The sequence below is a fragment of the Falco cherrug genome, chromosome 6 (assembly GCF_023634085.1).
Source record: "Falco cherrug isolate bFalChe1 chromosome 6, bFalChe1.pri, whole genome shotgun sequence".
NCBI classification, from domain to species: Eukaryota; Metazoa; Chordata; class Aves; order Falconiformes; family Falconidae; genus Falco; species Falco cherrug.
This window is the reverse complement of record NC_073702.1, coordinates 73,895,312-73,912,513: the sequence shown is the minus strand read 5'-3', so window position 1 is coordinate 73,912,513 and position 17,202 is coordinate 73,895,312. Positions and strand designations below refer to the sequence as shown.

At 48.5% G+C, this 17,202-nt stretch overlaps 1 protein-coding gene across 2 annotated transcripts in view; it reads right to left on the bottom strand.

Moving 5' to 3' along the window:
* IFT172 (intraflagellar transport 172) overlaps positions 1-17,202 on the bottom strand; it is a 38,484-nt gene that overhangs the window by 9,205 nt on the left and 12,077 nt on the right. For both annotated transcript variants that reach the window (XM_055714334.1, XM_055714335.1), the window contains exons 14-37: positions 16,896-16,981; positions 16,307-16,419; positions 13,382-13,549; positions 12,891-13,027; positions 11,948-12,055; positions 11,327-11,411; positions 10,898-10,990; positions 10,497-10,574; positions 9,858-10,106; positions 7,919-7,997; positions 7,400-7,520; positions 6,869-7,013; positions 6,705-6,794; positions 6,194-6,291; positions 5,176-5,311; positions 4,982-5,098; positions 4,232-4,374; positions 3,445-3,538; positions 3,128-3,192; positions 2,820-3,000; positions 2,125-2,234; positions 1,555-1,684; positions 843-941; positions 382-491 (exon numbers count right to left, since the gene is read on the bottom strand). In XM_055714334.1, the coding sequence (XP_055570309.1) occupies positions 382-491; positions 843-941; positions 1,555-1,684; positions 2,125-2,234; positions 2,820-3,000; positions 3,128-3,192; positions 3,445-3,538; positions 4,232-4,374; positions 4,982-5,098; positions 5,176-5,311; positions 6,194-6,291; positions 6,705-6,794; positions 6,869-7,013; positions 7,400-7,520; positions 7,919-7,997; positions 9,858-10,106; positions 10,497-10,574; positions 10,898-10,990; positions 11,327-11,411; positions 11,948-12,055; positions 12,891-13,027; positions 13,382-13,549; positions 16,307-16,419; positions 16,896-16,981 (2,835 nt within the window). The remainder of the gene's footprint in view (positions 1-381; positions 492-842; positions 942-1,554; positions 1,685-2,124; positions 2,235-2,819; positions 3,001-3,127; positions 3,193-3,444; positions 3,539-4,231; positions 4,375-4,981; positions 5,099-5,175; positions 5,312-6,193; positions 6,292-6,704; positions 6,795-6,868; positions 7,014-7,399; positions 7,521-7,918; positions 7,998-9,857; positions 10,107-10,496; positions 10,575-10,897; positions 10,991-11,326; positions 11,412-11,947; positions 12,056-12,890; positions 13,028-13,381; positions 13,550-16,306; positions 16,420-16,895; positions 16,982-17,202) is intronic.

Below are 17,202 nucleotides of genomic sequence, written 5' to 3'. Positions count from 1 at the left end.
CTGCTGCTGGGAGCGTAGGCAGAAGGGGAAAAAAGGGGCTCGAGGCAGCTCTTTGCAATATAATATGTGAGGAGAGAAAGGGATCACAGGATTTTCAGAAGGAAGTGCCTGCACAGGATTATGACAAGGGAAGGGGAGAGAGCAATAGAGATGGGACAGAAGGGGATAACAATTTCCATGGGATGTGTGGCAATAGAAGAGTGTCAGGGCGGTAAATGGTTTAGGAAGGGCAGCCGTGGAGAATGTGTCTTGTCCAGCCTGGGAAGCCCACTGTGGGGAGAACCCAGGGAACCTGGGGGCAGCAGGACAGGACAGAACAAGAGAACATCTGGGGCTGAGTGCGAGCAGGAAGAGTGTAATTTGAGAAGTTCCAGGGTATACCTGGGGTCCAACTCCTTGGCCACGCGCTTGGCTTTGCTCCATTCTTCCCCTTCAATGAAGGCATCAATAGCTTCCCGGATGAGGTCCAAGCTGAGGTAGAGTTCAGCTGCCTGCAGGGCCAGAGAGTCCCATGGGAGGTGAAACCCCAACGGCACCCTGCAGCCCAGGCTGGAGCTGGTGCTGTTGGAAGTGACCAGCACACAGCAACAACAGAAAGTCTCCCAAAAGATAACCCCCTTTCTCTGCTTTCTGTCTCCTCCCAAGGCCTGGCTCTCTCACTGTTCCAGGACTTGATCCCTTTCCCCTCCCTCTTCCTCCCTGAAGACTCTGCACTGCCCAACTCTGGATACAGCCATCCACCCACCACCCCAGGATGTGACCTGACTCCTTCCCTTGGATAGAGCTCTCCCTTCCTATGTCACTGCTTCTTCAGTAGTCTGGGAGCAGGAGTCAACCCTCACCGCACTGTATTTCTTCATGGCCACCAGCTGAGGAGCCACAGTCCGCGTCACCTCCATGCTCTGTGACTGGCCCAAAAATTTAATGGCCAACTCGGCAGCCTGTGAAGAGAAATTGTCAGTGCACAAGTGATAAAAGCTGTTCGAGAGAGGGATGAAGCTGGAAAAAGCTCTGTCCTAGCCTGAAAGTCTGAGAGTTGGTAGTGCTTGAACTATTGGAGAAGGGGAGAAGAAATGACAGCCCACTTCAGCAATTCAGAGAAGCAAAGCCCAGCTACTTCCAGACATGGGAGAAGATCAGGCAAGGACATAATTGTTGTTGAAGTTGGTACGAGAGCCCAAGTATGAGTGAGAAGTATGATCAAGAACATAATCCAAAGGCTGGTGGACACAGACCATGAGAAGAAGGGTGCTCATCTAGCCAAGCACTAAATCATAAAGTTCAGCTCTCCAGTGCAGAGTGATATGGGCACAAAGACATTGGCATGCTGCTGGAAGTGGTGCCAGAGAGGATATCAGTGTAGTGGCAGGATAAGCAGACAGTCCATCACGGCTCAAGACAATGGCCATGAAGGCTTTCCCCTGCAGTCACTGGAGCCTGCAGGTCCTCTCTTGTGCCCTGCAGTGACTTAGACATCTCTAAGATGCACTGCAGGTTGTGGGGGATCTCCTAGACAGCAGAGCAGATGAAGGGAATCATAGCCCCTGACTGTACCTTCAGCAAGCATTTCTCCATCAGGACATCATTGCTGGGATCCTGCACCTTCAGATAGCAGTCCACTGCCCTGGCATGTTCCCCAGCCTGCTCCCACTCCCGTGCCTGCTCCAGCAGCCCTTCTGTTCCTCTGTAAGGAGACATGCAGGCTGTGACCAAGACTGGGATGCTGTCACAGAGACTCTGTGGACAGTGTGTAGGGCATGGACAGGGAGGTGCACAGCAGAGGTAAACCAGGGACCCCAGAGGGACCTGAGCATGTAACAAGGAATGCACACAGCCGCACACAGCCAACGCTGAGGAGAAAATTGATTAAGGACTCTGGGGAGACGCACTGATGGTACAGGAAGACATCTGGGAGACCTTGGATGGCAAGAATAAGCCTGGAGTCTTCCAGAGCAGGGAGGATGGCTGCTAGGAAACCTATGCAGTAAGAAGTTCAGGGTCCTCAAGACAGAAACAACTGGGTGTCAGGGATCCCATCAGGCTACCTCTGTAAGGCATCAGCACAATGGCCTAGGGGAAGAGCTACCTGCCTGTTCCCTGCAGCCTGACCACAGCATTGCTTACCTGGAGCCCTTCTTGGCAGCCTCCCTGCCACACTCCTCCTGTAACTCTTCTAGCCGACTAGGCACGTATTCCTTGCAGATCCGCAGGGCCTCGCTCCACATGCCAGCCTCCTGCACAAGCACAACAGGGAGAAGAAATTGTTCACCAGGATCCCCCACAGTCCTGGCATCACGTAACACATCTAGCCTCTTGTGTCATCTTGCCAGAGGACCCACTGGAAGAAATAACGACAGCAGCACCATCTAATTCTTTCCTCCCCCAAAACAGTACCTATGTCTATCCACTCACCCAAGGTGCCTCAGGGGAAAGTGCTCATCCATCCTAGCTACCTCTGTGGAATGGGCACTTAAATCCTCAAATGCACCAACTTGTGCTACCCCTGAGGACCATCAATATTCTGGCTTCAGAGAGCCAGGACCCCTGTGCCCCTTGCTTGAGGGCTCACACAGGCACTCACCTCCTCCCAGAGCTGTAAGAGAGCTAAGCTATGCTGTGAAATCTCTACCAGTTCAGTCTTCTAAGAGCAGGCCAGAATTAAGTTCTACTAGGAACCACCTGAGTTTCTCTTTGTTCTGGTTTCTCTTTGGCTACTAAGCTGACAGGGAGAGCTGGGAGATGGATTTCACTCTTCCTCTGTCCTAACTGGGTTCTCATCCAGGGAGGAAAGCATTGATGTTGCTACAGACTACGCTCACCTTGTAGTACTTTATGGCCAGCTCAGGTCTCTCTGCTCGCAGGAGGAAGGCCTCCGCTTTCTGGAACTCTCTCTGCTCAAATGCAAAACGTGCCTGTCCCACAAGCACATCAGCCACGCTGTCTGGGTCATGGGCCTCAGCCACACGCTGTGCAGCATCCCAGTTCTGGTTATGCACAAACCTAGGGGAATCAACATGCAATGTAACAAGAGGGACAGTGAGGAGCAGACCAGTGCTGCAGAAACGACCAGGATGGCATCATACAGGGAGAGGAGATGCAGCAGGCCAGGATGAGGAATGATACATACATCAGCACTGCCTCCTTGGGCTTCCCAGCTTTAATGAATTCTGCTTCAGCCTCTTCAAATTTGCCCTAGGAGACAGGAAGGAATGTGCTTGCATGCCTTCCTGTCCCAATATGATTGCATGACCTCCTCTGCTCACCATGAGGCAGAGAGATTTATGAAACAAAGATGAGTGTGGAAGCTTGGGGCTGTAGTCACGGAGCCTTTTGGGTGAGCAGTGATGCAGCCACAGAAGTGCCTGCTGCAGCAGCCCTTAAGGACAACTGCTCAATTACCTGATTGCCCAGAGAACTCCCACCTATTTCAGGGGGTAAAATTACCTCATCTTCAAGGAACATGGCATACTTTAAGTGGATCTCTGGCATCTTCTGCTTCATGGAGAGGCGGGCCAGTTCAAAAGCAAATTCAAAGACCCTGCAATGAAGGAGAAAATGGGGTGAGAGCAGGACCATATGCTGTGAGGGCATGCTTTCATCAAGAGCAAGACATCAAGTGCAGCACAAGACGCTGGGAGAGGAGAGATGGGAATCCAACTGCTGATTCCTCCTGTTCCTGACCAGAGAACAGGAGCTTTTAGAGCCCCCACTAAGTAAAATCAGCTCCTTCACACCTGCTGTTAGTGCCAGAGGCCCTTGGTTCAACCCTAAGGGGAAGTCACAAGACTCCCAGGAGCCTAGCAATGTGAGAGAACTGGGGGAGAGCAGCAGTGAATGGCAGTGCAGTTGGATGGCTGGCCAGGTGCAGAGTGGGGCCAACATTCTTCTGACGGGTGGTTACCTATGGTGACATGAGTAATACCTCCTCCCAAGTTCAGAGGCTCTCACAAGCCGCCCCGCCCCCCCCCCCCCCCCCCGCTAAAGTTAAAGGGAAAACTGCTTTCACCTGCCCAGATCCCACTTGACATTTGAGAGACTAACAGGTGGACAGGAAAAGGGCTACATCAAGAAAGTGGAACAAACGCCTGTATGAAGATGTACAGGCGGGGTGGAAAGACACGCCATATCTTGAACCCACAGCTATCACGTGCATACAATTATCTTGGGCCACCCTTTTTTTCTCAGGTCAGGCAGATGGGAGAAAAGCGCTGGGCTGATAGACCTTGCTTACCCGCTGTCTGCTGCATGGTCAATGGCCATCTCCAGAAGTCCGAATTTACTGAGGAGTTTCACAGCTGCCTCTCCACCCAGGCTCTTTGCCCACATATAGGCCACGTGCTTATAGGAGTTTGCTCCCCCATGTGCCTTGGCCACCTATCCAAAGCAAAGAAAGCAGAAGAGCCCAATGCATCCATTTCATCTTCAGCAGGCTGACCCAGGACTCCCCTCTCACATAATGCCTGTCATCATGAGGGAGCACCAAAAACGACTGTTCTCTCCTGAGGAACCCTTCTGTAGCAATGACTGGACTGGGGAGAGTGATACAAAGGCGTATTTGGCAGAGCACAGAAGAGACTGCTGTCTCCTCAGCATGGCCCACACCACCGTTAGGTCAGCAGAAGTGACCCCTGGCAATCTGTGTCCCCACTGGAGAGGAGCAGTGTTGCAGGGGGGCTGCTACAGAGTGGCTATGGGCAGAGCAATACCTCTGAGGTACAACACGGTGCAGTGGTTCAGAGCAGAGCAGTGCCTGGAGGAAGGCAGTACTGCAGACTGGCTAGGGGTCAAGCCTTGCTTTTGGGGTGCAATGCTGCAGAGCAGTAGGCACAAGGGCTTCCAGTGCTCTGCCACATGCTGAAGCTAGGCAGTATATGCCAAGTGTTCGAATTTTGCAGTGAATAAAGACACAGCAGCTCCTACCAGGATGGTTCTGTCAAAGCTGGATCCCTGCACAGCGGGATAGCTGTGAAATGATAATTACCCTGTAAGCTTCTTCCCACATGTCATTCACTCTGTACATGTTTACTGTGGCCTTCCAGTCTTTAGCTTCTAGGTAGTGGTACTCAGCCTCCTGTAAGCGTCCCTCTGCCTCCAGCTCCTGCAATTAGAGGCAATGAGTTAGTGACACTTGTCCCTGCTTAGCCGAGTCAATCCCCTGCCATGAGATGTACTCACCTTGCCCAGGTGCAGGTGGGTATCGCTGAGTAAGTCCTTGTGGTACTTGGCAACCAGGCAAACCATCTCATCGTACATCTTACACTTCTTGTACATGGTGATGGCCAAATCAGGTTCATTCACAGTGATATACAGCCTGGGAACACAAGCACATTCAAATGGCTCAGCTGAGGACATGATCAGTCCCCGCAGTCTCTCTGCATCCTGCCCAGCTGGAGCCAGGTCCTGTGCATGCTGCCAAAAGGCATGACTGGTGTGCAGCGTGGCTGCTGTGGGCTGCAAGGCTGAACACTGCTTAGATAGAGCCCTTCTGTCACGCCACCATCAGCTGCAGTAGGGCAAAGGTATTCCCTCCATTCTCAATTGTCAAGCTGAGTTGTGACTTGGGGGGGGCGCCTCTGAGCTTCTGTGACCTGTTCTCATCTTGTCCCCCCAACCTGAGGCTGTCAGTCCTGTTGTAATGGTAACTGACAACGTCAGCTCAACTTATTCATACAGGCTGGCAAAAAGATTAAACCCAATGTGACCTCACCGGCTGTAATGCCCCGTTTCGTGTACTAGGCACCCTTGAGATCAGGTACCATGGCATCAGACACGCAGTCCTGTTTGTTCCTATACCTACTAACCCTGTTGTGTTGTTATTAATCTAGAACTGACAACGTTAGTAACCTGGATGGGAAACACTCTGCTTTTCATATCTTATCCTCAGCTGATGATGACAGATCAAATGCAGCACTCTGCAGTGGGGAAAAGCCTTGCCCCTCTGCTACATGAGACAACTGCACCCCACCTGGACCTCCCTTCTGTCCTAGTGAACAAAGATACATTAACAGTCAGTGACTTCTCTTCCTAAGAACTCTGAAATATCAATTTGAGGTCTCTGTATGTGGATGGAGTACCTCTGCCCTTTCCAAACCCTAGCCCCAGACTCTAGTCCTACACCAGGAAAGGGCTCTTCTACTACTACAGCCATTTTTTCAGGGCTCAGTCTTGGACTAGTACCAAGGAAGATGCTCACCTCTCTGCTTCTTTGTACTTGCCCTGCTTCTCCATTTCTTGGGCCTGGGTTATATAGAGCACAGACACATCTTCCTGACTCATACACTTGATCGCCAGCTGCCGAAAGAAACACATACGGGAGAATCTACAGCACACTGCACAGCAGTTTCTTGACACATGATACTGAAGGAGAAGGGGGAAACCAGTCTCCTTCCCATTACAAACAGGTTTACAAGCTAAATGCTCTGCAGAGAAAGGGTAGACATTTGCCACTGTGATCAAAGCACTCCTTGCAGAGTGCTCTTTGTGTCACAGGTGCACCCACACAGGGCTGCCAAAGTAAAGAAGGGCACAGACAGGATATGAATACCAGGAACCGATTTCTTGCTGGCTACTGGACAGCCCTACACGTATCCTTTGGGAAGAGCGCTTGTTGATCAAGTGTTGGTGCACAAGGCACCACCATCTCCTGAAGAAAGACATTTCACCAAGCGGGGTGAGCTCCCCAGAACTTTTGCTTTTGACTTTACCTTGTGAGCCTGTTCCCAGAGCCCGGCCTGTGTGTACATGTCAATGGCATCCTTGGTCTGGTCTCCTTTGATGTACAGCTCCTCTGCAACCTGTAGGGAAATCACCAAACTCAGCAGTCCCAAGCGACACACAGAGCAGCAATGATTGTGGTCTGTAGCCTCACCCGATACTCCTGTAAAGCTGCATAGTGTTGGGCAATCTTGAGGTAGTATTTGGCTGCTGTCTGTTTGTCCTGCAAGTCCAAAATGTAGATGGCCTTTTTCCACTGCCGGGCTCCCAAGGCTGACTCAATGGCCTTAATCGAGCACCTAGCATCAAAACCATAACTCTTTACAGCCAGCCCGCAGCCATGTCCTCCAGCTGAATTAAGCCAGGGAGACCAAAGTGCTGCTTGATTCTTATTCCTGGGCTCGAGCACCACAAAGGATCTGAATAACTGGCAAAGCTAAGGGGAAAGAATGAAGAACTAGGACAGCACAGAAGAGTGATCAGGGCTGAAAGACCTTGGGAGAGATGTGGGAAGGCATCCACAGCCAGGGCCAGCAGAGACTGCATATAAGCACCAGGGGCACTGGCGAAGTGGGGTCAAGGGGGCTCATGCAGGCAAAACTCTACTGATTTAAGCAAACCATATCAGCTTCATGGCTTTCCAGGTTATACTGCTGCTGGCTATACAGCCATCATCTGCACCCACCTGGCTTCAATATAATGGTTAATAGCAGCATCCAGCTGTTTCTGCTGCACCAGATGGTCTCCCCAGGCCTCCTCCAGCTTCACAACTTCTGCGGGAAATGCCAGGCGAGCCAGCTCCACTGCTGTAAAGGGACATGATAACTGTTAGGCTGAATCCAGTAAGGAAGCAGAACTGTGAGGTGAACATGGGCTTTGGATGGGGTGCAGAGGGACGGGAATGGTGACTGTCTAACCCACTCCAGCTCCAACGGGCTACCCAGCAATCTGGACCCTGTGGAGAGCTGGACCAAATCCATGCTGCTGCAGTCAGCATGATCAAGGCCTTGGGAACTGGATGCTGGGACTGTGTGTGCAGGTACAACTATATGAAAATACATACACTGAATTAGATGATACATGGAAGCTTCAGAGCACCTAGGCATCTCCAGGCTCCAGGGCAATAGCTCATGTTGCCACCAGGCCAGAGCACCCAGGGTCCTGCCAGGGATGGATGGGGGAAGTAACATATTTAGCACAGTACCTTTCAGGAAGGCACTGCCCTTGCAATAACACTCCAGAGCTTTCCGTGGGTTCCTGACCTTCTCAAACAGGTCTCCAGCCTAATGAAAAATATAAGCTACCAGTCTCCAGAGCCACCATCTCCCCGCACACCATCACGTACCCTACCAGTCCCATGTACCAAACTTGTCAGCCTTGCCACACAGACTTCTCCATCAGCTATGCCCTCCCCACTAACCAAAAGCATGAGGATAAAGGGAACTTCTAGAAAAGACTGCATGTGCTGAGACCATTGTCCTCTCTGCCGATCAACAAACCCCAAGTGTTTTTCTGGGGCACCATCTTCTGACAAGTTAAGAGTTTTTGAGACAACCTCCCTTTTCTGCACAGTGCCCATAGAAAAAAAAAAAGCTGCAGCAACAGCTTTTCTATGACCACAGCCCCTAGGAGCTCCACTATGCAGATGGTCATACGGGAGCATGGGCATGAGCAGTGAAGAGGGAAGCTCAGCTTCTTGCAGCAGGTTTTTACCCTGTAGGAAAGGGTGGCGGCCAACAGGGTGGGATGAGGCTCAAAGCTTGTAATACCTAGAAAATAATATAGGAAAGGCCATCCTGGCAGAGCAAAGATTCATCTCCTTCAGTATCTGAATGGTGGCAAAGCACATGTCTAGAGAAAGACCATGAGAACAGAGCAAGTATACACCAGTCTTTCCTCCATTATATCTATCTGCCTCTGACAATCTGCATCCTGGAAGCTTCCTGAGTTTGTGTCATGATGCCCTCACATCAACGTATTTAATGGCTTTTGACAGACTCTACCTCCATGATTTGTCTAATCACTTTTGAACCATTTATACTTTTGGTAATGAAACATCTGGCAGCAATGAGTTCCACAGTTACTCTTTCAACCGAAGGCTTAAGAAAAGGTGACAGGTTTGGAGAACCACAAAATTCTCTTGGGTCAAAATGAAACAGTCGGAAAACGCCAAAGGTAAAATGAGACTGGAGAAATGTAATTTAAGCAGGGCACATAAAACAGGCCAGTGAGAAGAACTGGTTTTTTTCACATAACACATAACTGAATGGGGTAACTCAGAACCAGCATTATAGATCAAAAAGTACAGACAGTTCTAACAATAACTTGACAAGCTCATGGAACTAAAATCTATCAAGAGCTCTCAAAAATAATAATAAAACTGTTCAGACACACTATACCCTGCAAACTGCTGAAACCCATGAAAGTACACTAGGAGAAGTACCACCCTATATTTGCCTGCCCTGTTCTTTATTTTCTTTTCTTAAACATCTGCAAGAGGCCACTGTTGGCCAGGTTACCGAGCTGTACACTGGTCAGACTCAGCACTACTTTCTTACAATAACATGATTATATGAAAAACATCCTTTTGTTTTAAAACTGTCGCCTAATAATAAGTAGTTACCATTTTTTTGTGTTATTAGATGCAGAGGATAATCACTTTCCTTCTCTATGATATTCATGGTTCTACAGATAGTCTTCATGACCTTCTTTGTTTTTCTTCCTTAGCTTTTGCACTTAGATTACCCTTATACAAAAGCTGTACCATCATTTTTTATTCTACTATGAGGAAGTACTGTACATTTTCGCAGTGATACCAAGTTTTCTGTTTGATTCACAACTCATTTCCTGTTGGTTCCCATCTTCCCAAAGCCCTCCCTGACTATTACTGAACACTCACCTGATGTTTTGGCCACAAGTTGCCAAAGAGTTGTGATCTTTTTCCCCAATAACAGTAATTCTAGACCTCACCTGCGTATAATGGATGCAGTAGGATTTCCTCCCAAACATAAACTGCAAATTTACCAACACAGAATTACACTTGCTACTTTACGTCTCTATCTCCCTGTACCTCACAGGTGCAGAGGACAGGGTAAGAGCTCTGATGCCCTAAGAAGAAAGCCCAGAGGCGGGGAGGCACTCACCTGTTCATACAGTTCCCCTCTGATCAGTGCCGTGGACACCCTATTGATGACATCCTCATTGGTCAGGAGCTCATCCCTGCTCATGGCCAGCCGTGCTGCTTTGGCTGGCAGCCCTGCCCGCAGGTATAAGCTGATGGCTGCTAGGTAGTCACCCTGTTCCTCTTGGACCTCCCCAGCCTTCTCTTCCTGCTGGGTATCCAGCAGCCACTGGTAGTAACCCCGCCGCAACTTATCCAGCATGGGGTGTCCCTGTTGAGAAATGCAGCATTGGTTGACCTGGGTAAGGCAAGATGTTGTCCTGCTCATCCTGCAGGCTCTGAACAGCTAGTTCATGGCACCAGACTTCTTGCTGCCCAGTTAGTAGAAACCACAATGCCAGCCCTGCATAACACTGCATCACCCGTGCTTCTTCTAAGCCCTAGATAATCCTAGACCAATTTTAGTGGGCCTTCTCCCTTCCTATTCACCTGGGTCCATACTTAAGTCAGTGCAACCTTCCCTTCTGCTTGGAGCCCCCTCCAAGTGGGAGTGAGATCCTGATAGGGCAGGTGAAGAGAACCTAGACCTTGAATGGACTCCCAATCAAGAAGGCTTATCAACCAAGCCCAGCCCACAGTCCAGTGCAGTTATATTCTGTACCTTGGCCTCAGCAACTGCAATGCATTCATCCCACATGTGCAGCTCCTGGTACATGTCCATGGCCTCCTCTGTGGCATTCTGTGTCAAGAGAGAAAAGTGTCAATTTGAAGGCTCCATTTAGCAGACACATTGCCATTGAGCTCTCACAGTGGGCATGGCTAGATGTGCAGAAAACACTTGAAAAAGTGTACTGTCCCCTTTACATGGATATACATTCTCCCTCACTCTCTTCATGTGTCTCAGGGCAATCCTAAACCTTGGAACAAGAAATATCTCCTTCTATTTCAGGGCAAAAACTCTTCTCCCCGGAACAAGCAACCTCTTCCTTTTTCACACCAGGGCACAAACCTCCCTGCTCAGAAATAAATGAGACCTTTTCTGCTCCTTGTTCCTTTACTCACTTGTTCCAGGAAGATCATCTCAGCCAGCTTGTAGTTCTTGTCTAACATGGCCAAGCGGGCACGCACCAGATAATGGTCTGTACCATCCCCACCCTGCAGACAACATCAGTTAGCTCAATCAGTTTGTTGAGTGAAAGAACAGGCTCTGGAATGATATATGGGAGGTGAATGCAGGTGGGGTCTGTGTCAGTACAGAAACTAAAGAAGACAGAAGAGAATCACATAAGTGACAAGACAGGAGCAATATGAAAAGGCTCAGCAGAAGAGGAACCTGGCAGGCACGGATGAAGGACTATGTCAGCAGTTTCTACGTGACCAGGTACTGGTCAGTAGGAGGATACTGGTGAGCACAGACACAGAAGATAACGTGCATGCAAACGTTTACAGGAAAGCAGCTGCCCTGCACAGCAGAAAAACAGTTTGACTTACGTGCACTTGAGCTGCCTGGTCAGCAATGGTGTTGGTTTCATGCAGAAATCGAGCCTTTGCCATGTTGCCCAGAGCTGCAAAGCACCTGGAAAGAGCAAAGCAGTTAGTCACTAACTGGGTTTTGCCGCCTGCTTTTGGTCCAAGAAAAGAAAATCAGAACCTGGGCAGCAGACCCAGCTCTGCAAGCTGGAGAGGTAGGGCAGCCCTGCTTCAAGAGAAAGATTTTTGCCAAGATCCATGCTCAGATGTGCCCTCTAGCCTTGCTCTGTGGGAGAAGCCATGGACATGACCCATGCTCATGCTTCACTTCCCCAGGCTTCAGAGATGTGCTGAGCTTGTCCATGTCTGTCAGCTCCCTGAAGCCTTGCTATAGACTGCTTTGGGTTGCCATCGGCAAAAATTTATGCCACAGAATGATGTCCTCCTGTTCCCAGTTCAGGCATTACTGTACAGGAGGAAAGGGCAAAGTCACTGCCTGGAATAGAGAACACTTAATTCTCCAATGCAGTGAATTACCCAAGCCGCACAAAAAGCCGTATTTTCAGTCAGACCCTGGTTTCTGTGAGGGATTCAGCCGAGAGAGTGTTTGAGCAAGAAAGATTTTATAGCTTCTTCCCATACCTCTCTGCAACGTGCAACTGTCTAGCTTCCAAAGCCAGTCTACTTAGAGTCTTCCACATGGCTTCGGTCTCGGTGGACATCTCCAATGTCTCCAAAAATGCGGTAGCCCTTGAGACAGAGATTTGCAGACTTTCAGTAAGAGAATAGAAGAGCTCTCTGAGGAAAATCCTAGGCTGAGACTGAAACTTCCTAACAAGAGTTGCACTGAAAACAGAACAAGCTGGGTGTGACCAGTTCTGAAGCAGATCGTACGACACAGGGCTTGACAGATCAGGGAAGAGTTCAGAGACCGAGGTGATCCCTGTTAAGGTCCTTAGAGGCATACCATCAGCAGAAGGCTGTAGCACTGTGGGGCAAGTTTGAAGTGTTGTGTCTGAAGCAAGACTCTGGTGCAAAGAAGTCTCTCAAGGGGTAACAGTGCTATGAACATATGACATTTTCTTCCCTGGTCAATTGTAAAGCCCTGTAACAAAATCAGCAGTGTCCACATAGTGGCTACTATGACTGTTTCAGGCAGGCAGTTTTTACTCTGCACAGCTCCTGAATATTTCCATGACACTGTCATCATCCCTGGAGGAGCAGTAGCGAAAGCATCTAAGTAGTACTTCACATCTGGCTGCTACAGAAGACACACTTATTCACTGCAGTTAAGTGAAAACTGCCTTCAGTGAATGTCTTAGTGTCAATGGGACCAGACTTGCCAGTCTCTTGTGCCTCTGAGTTTGAAACCGCACAGCTGTGAGGATGAAAAAGCTGAATATCCACTCATGAAGGACTCTGCTGCGCATTACAGCCAGACCTAGCACCAACATCACGCTCAGAGCCTAAATGTCAACTCTGTACAGGAAGTTGTGCTGCTGTAGTTCATGGATTGCTGACTCTCAGATGCCTGTTACATGAAGTGTGCTACCTGCCATCACCACGTGGTGTATCTAGCACTTACCTGTGATAATCCCCATCATCAATGGCAGTTCCAAACTCTATGAGGTCTTCATCCAGGGTGTAGGACACAGTGTTCACCCCTTCAGATACTATCACTTCAGTCTTTCCATCACTCCGTTCCAAGTCTACAATATCCCCCTGGAAAGAGTACCAGCTATAAACACCCCCAGGTTCTCCTAAAGTATGTGGGGTAGCAGGGATAGATGTGAGGACTGAACTGCGACAGCTCTGCTGATTAAAGTTCTCCTGAATGAGCTCACACTGAGAAGACATCACCCTTGTCTCACCAGAGGAAAGGAAAAGGCCACTAAGCAGTTCCTTGCTGCATCTTCACCTTCTGCAAGAAATGCCTGCCACAAAGTTGACAGATGAGGTCATATTTTGTCCAGAAGAAACTAGTAGTTCCTTTCTGCAATACCACCCTATTTCCAAACATGTGAGAAAGAAGTAACAGAAACTGCTGGAGGTAAATCAAAGTCTCCAGAGTTTTACCTTCAGAGGAAACATGGTGACTCGCTCTGGAGCATCAATGTTATACCAAATGCAGAGGCTGCTTCTGTTCTGAGCCACCACCACATCACTGCCCGGGACCCACTGCACGTAGGAGCAATAGTTCAAAATGGTAGTCTTGGTACTGCTTTCAATGTCATAGAGCTGCAACTAGAGAGGGGAAGAAGAGAAAAGGGCTCAGCTGGCATCATGGCTGGGCTGCTAGCTCACGTGAACACTGCAGGAACACCTGAGAAAGTATGTTGTAAACAGATATTCCCAACCAGGAATCAGACTTTTTCCAAGATATCCAGCCCAAACTCCCATGCTGTTATTTACACACGTTACTGTCCAAGACTTAAGACCTTTTTTAATCCTTGCAGTATTTTAAGCTACATGCTCAGATCCTCCCTTCCTTATAGCCAAGCACGTACGCATATAAACCAGAATATGCCTTGTGCTACTTTGGTTCCCTCTCAGCTGCAGAGCTGGAATAGGAGAATGGTCTCTTAAGTCCTTCATGCAAACAAACTGGGGGACCAGGAAGGGTCTTCCTCTGCAGTTCTGGGCTGAATTGTCCATCCTAGGCAGAGTCCTACTGCAAGAATTGTTGCCAATAAGGTAAGAGGAAGTTTGTAGAATACACTGCCCTGAAACAAACCTGACAGTTTGGAAGATGTAACCTGACACATCACATAACAAAGGTGTATGATGCCTTGTAACTTAAAAGTCCTACGCTGTTTCTGCTCATCATAACTGTCCTCACCTAACAAAGATGAGAAAGAGAAAAAGAAGAGAGAATCGTGCTAATCTCATGACATACCAGTCAAAAGAGAACAAGAAAGTCCCTGTTTCAGTCTGTACCAAACTGGTTGGAGAACTATGTAGACGTAACTTAGAAGAATCACAGTCCTGTCTGATTTAGGCTGGTGGCAGTATTTAATGAAGGAGCTGCCCATGCACCCTCTTGAGAGGCCTGAAAAGGAGCCAGAAAAGGTAACAGCAACCTCGATGATGCCACTGTCCCTTGCCAAGACAGCGAATTAGAGGACCCAAATATAAACTGAACAAGACTGCAGAAATAAAAATAAAAATATATATTGCCGAAAGTTCTCACATGATACGACTTATACAGCTTTGTGGAGATGTATGTATCACATAGAAAATAGAAGCCTGTTTCATCTGGTGCAAGCTGCAATCACTGTTTGTACCTTTCTGAAGAGCATCAGTGCAGCAGAGCCCAAACAGAAGCCCTTGCTACTGGTAGTGATTCAGTCTCCTTTGTAGTTAAGGTCTGTCTTTATTGATACGAGTAATGGATATGTGAAAGTAGCGTCCTAAAGAGCTGTAGACACAAACAGTCCTCTTTCTGAGAGTGAAGAGGGTCTTGATTAGAGAGGCACCCTAAAGCAGATGCAGGCATCACATTTTTTGCAAATCCACATTGGGCTGCTCCTTTTGTTTCTCTGGAAACACAAAGTACTTGTTCTGTGATGGCCCAGAACCAGAACTACAGTCTTTGTGCAAGAAGGACTATCTCCAGCACACTCTTGTGAGAGAAATCTGGGGTAAAGAGTTTGTGAGGTGGCAGATGTATGCTCTGCAATCTTTGGCTCCAAAGTTAGACTCTAGTTGCTGGCCAATAAGCTTGGCAGTAATGGGCAAGTGATGTGAATGATGAGACAGCAGTCTGTGTGAGGGATAACAAGCAGACAGATTTAATTGAAGAACTGTCATTCTCAGGCAAGAAGATACCTTTGCAACCCCTACAATCTGTGATGCAATCTTAGGGGTCAAGCTGCTGAAAATGACGAAGGAGGAGCAGCTCAGTGAAGAAGCCTGGGGTTCCTGTCTGAAATGTGAGGGATGAATTCAGTTTCTTCTGAGACGAGGCCGAGAAAGTTCTGAGGGATTTCAACACATATGCATATATGAACATAATACTTCACCCATCCTTGGACTAAGGAGAGAGGTATAGCCAACATGGAAATATTCTACTGCAGACTAACAGCCCCCAATGAGACCTGATCTCTGGAGCTATTAAAACCATCCTGTGATGAGCTGCAGCACTGTAGCTGGAGTCTGCCACAGCATCTGGGACACCTACATAGAAATTCTGGATGTGAATTACACCATTGTCAAGAAGGTCATGTACTCTTCTCAGGGCAGTCTTGTGACAAGAGGAGTAAATGAAGCCAAGCAGTCAAGGAGCCTTATGTTCAAAACAGTGAAGAAAGCTTGATAGTGAACAGAGCGGAACTGTAACACAATTGTCAAATACATCTTGCCTGCTGCAGTGGGCTTCTTCAGCTGTATCTGCACAATTAAACTAAACATGGCTAGGACATGAGGTGAGTACCCGCACATCGTAATCTGTAGTGTGAAACCATTACCATGATTTTGGACATAGTTTTGTCCTGGGCTTACTAGTACTCTCCCAGGCAACATTCAGTCATGGTCTGGGAATCAGCACAATCCAAGCAATTGGGTTGTGACTATGCTGCGTTAGAGAATTAGCGTTCATCTCACAGACATATGCCAAGCTGTTGCAGAGAACATCTTTTTATAATTTACATGGTTTAGAGCAACATTAGGGTCCTCATCCGAAGATTAATCCACCTGATGAAGGTGAGAGGGGAATACACTCTTACAGCAGAAGAGTCTGTGATTTTCACTTTTTAGGTGTGATGAGACGGAGCAAGATGTCTAATAACTAACTTCAGAATTAGCTGTGACTCAAGACCAAACATGCAATGCTGTCAGCTCACACAATCTGAACATGGTCTATCTTTCTCAAAGGAGTGGTCAAAAAATCATGAGTAATTCAGCTGAGTTTCTTGCCTCCCTCCCTCCATTCCGGCATATCTGTCTTTATTTCTCCCCAGGCATACCATCTTGCCACACTCCCCAGATGCCCCCCCACCTCACCCTCATCTTCTTGTCCCTGAAGAGCAGTTTGTGGCCTGTTTCATTCAGCTCCAGCCAATCAATCTTGCTGTCATGGCTGATAGTGCCAGCATGGTAGCCACCAACGAGGTCCACTTGGGAAGGAAAGAAAGGAAAGTGTGTGAGTACCCAACATGCCCCAAACTGCTGAACATTCAGTACTGTCCCGTGGGGACCAGGTGGCTGGGACCTAATTAGGGCAGGACCCCCTGGCAAACACACTGTGACATGAAAAGCAGACTGCAGTGACATTTTATCTTGCTGCCTTATCAAAAACAAGTAACTTCCTCTACCCTTCTGTGATCATGCACAGATCATAGGCAGCGCAGGCAGCAGTATCATCATGCTGAACCGCACAGAATCTCAGGTCCAGGACACAGTCACAGCCACCCCACAGCTATGTCCACACCAGACAGCCAACCTGCCAAAAGCAAGACAGCCTGGTCTCTAGCGGTCTGCTGCCAGGCAGAGTGAATGCAAAGGGGGCCTTCAGGGATATGCTGCCTCACACAGAAAATGCAAAGGAATCAGCAAGGCTGGCAAAATACAGGAGGGGGAGGTTTGCCTTCACCTGTTGCTATAGTCTTGATGTCTATCAGATAAGCCAGTCTCTTGTTCTCCTCCACGCCTCTCTGCCGTCTCTCGTTGATACGTACACTATTATTTGAAGGGAATGACGACCATTAACTTTACTACTCTCAGAATCCACAGGACTGAATCACATAGTCCCTCTCAGACTTACTTGAAGTTTCCCCAAGCACGCACAGCCTTTTGCAGTTCTCTGACCTGTGACTCTTGTGCAGCAGCTACAGCTGTCTCAAGTGAGAACAAACCTTTCTGACTCATGGCTTCACTCTGGAAGCTGTCCCTCTGTACCC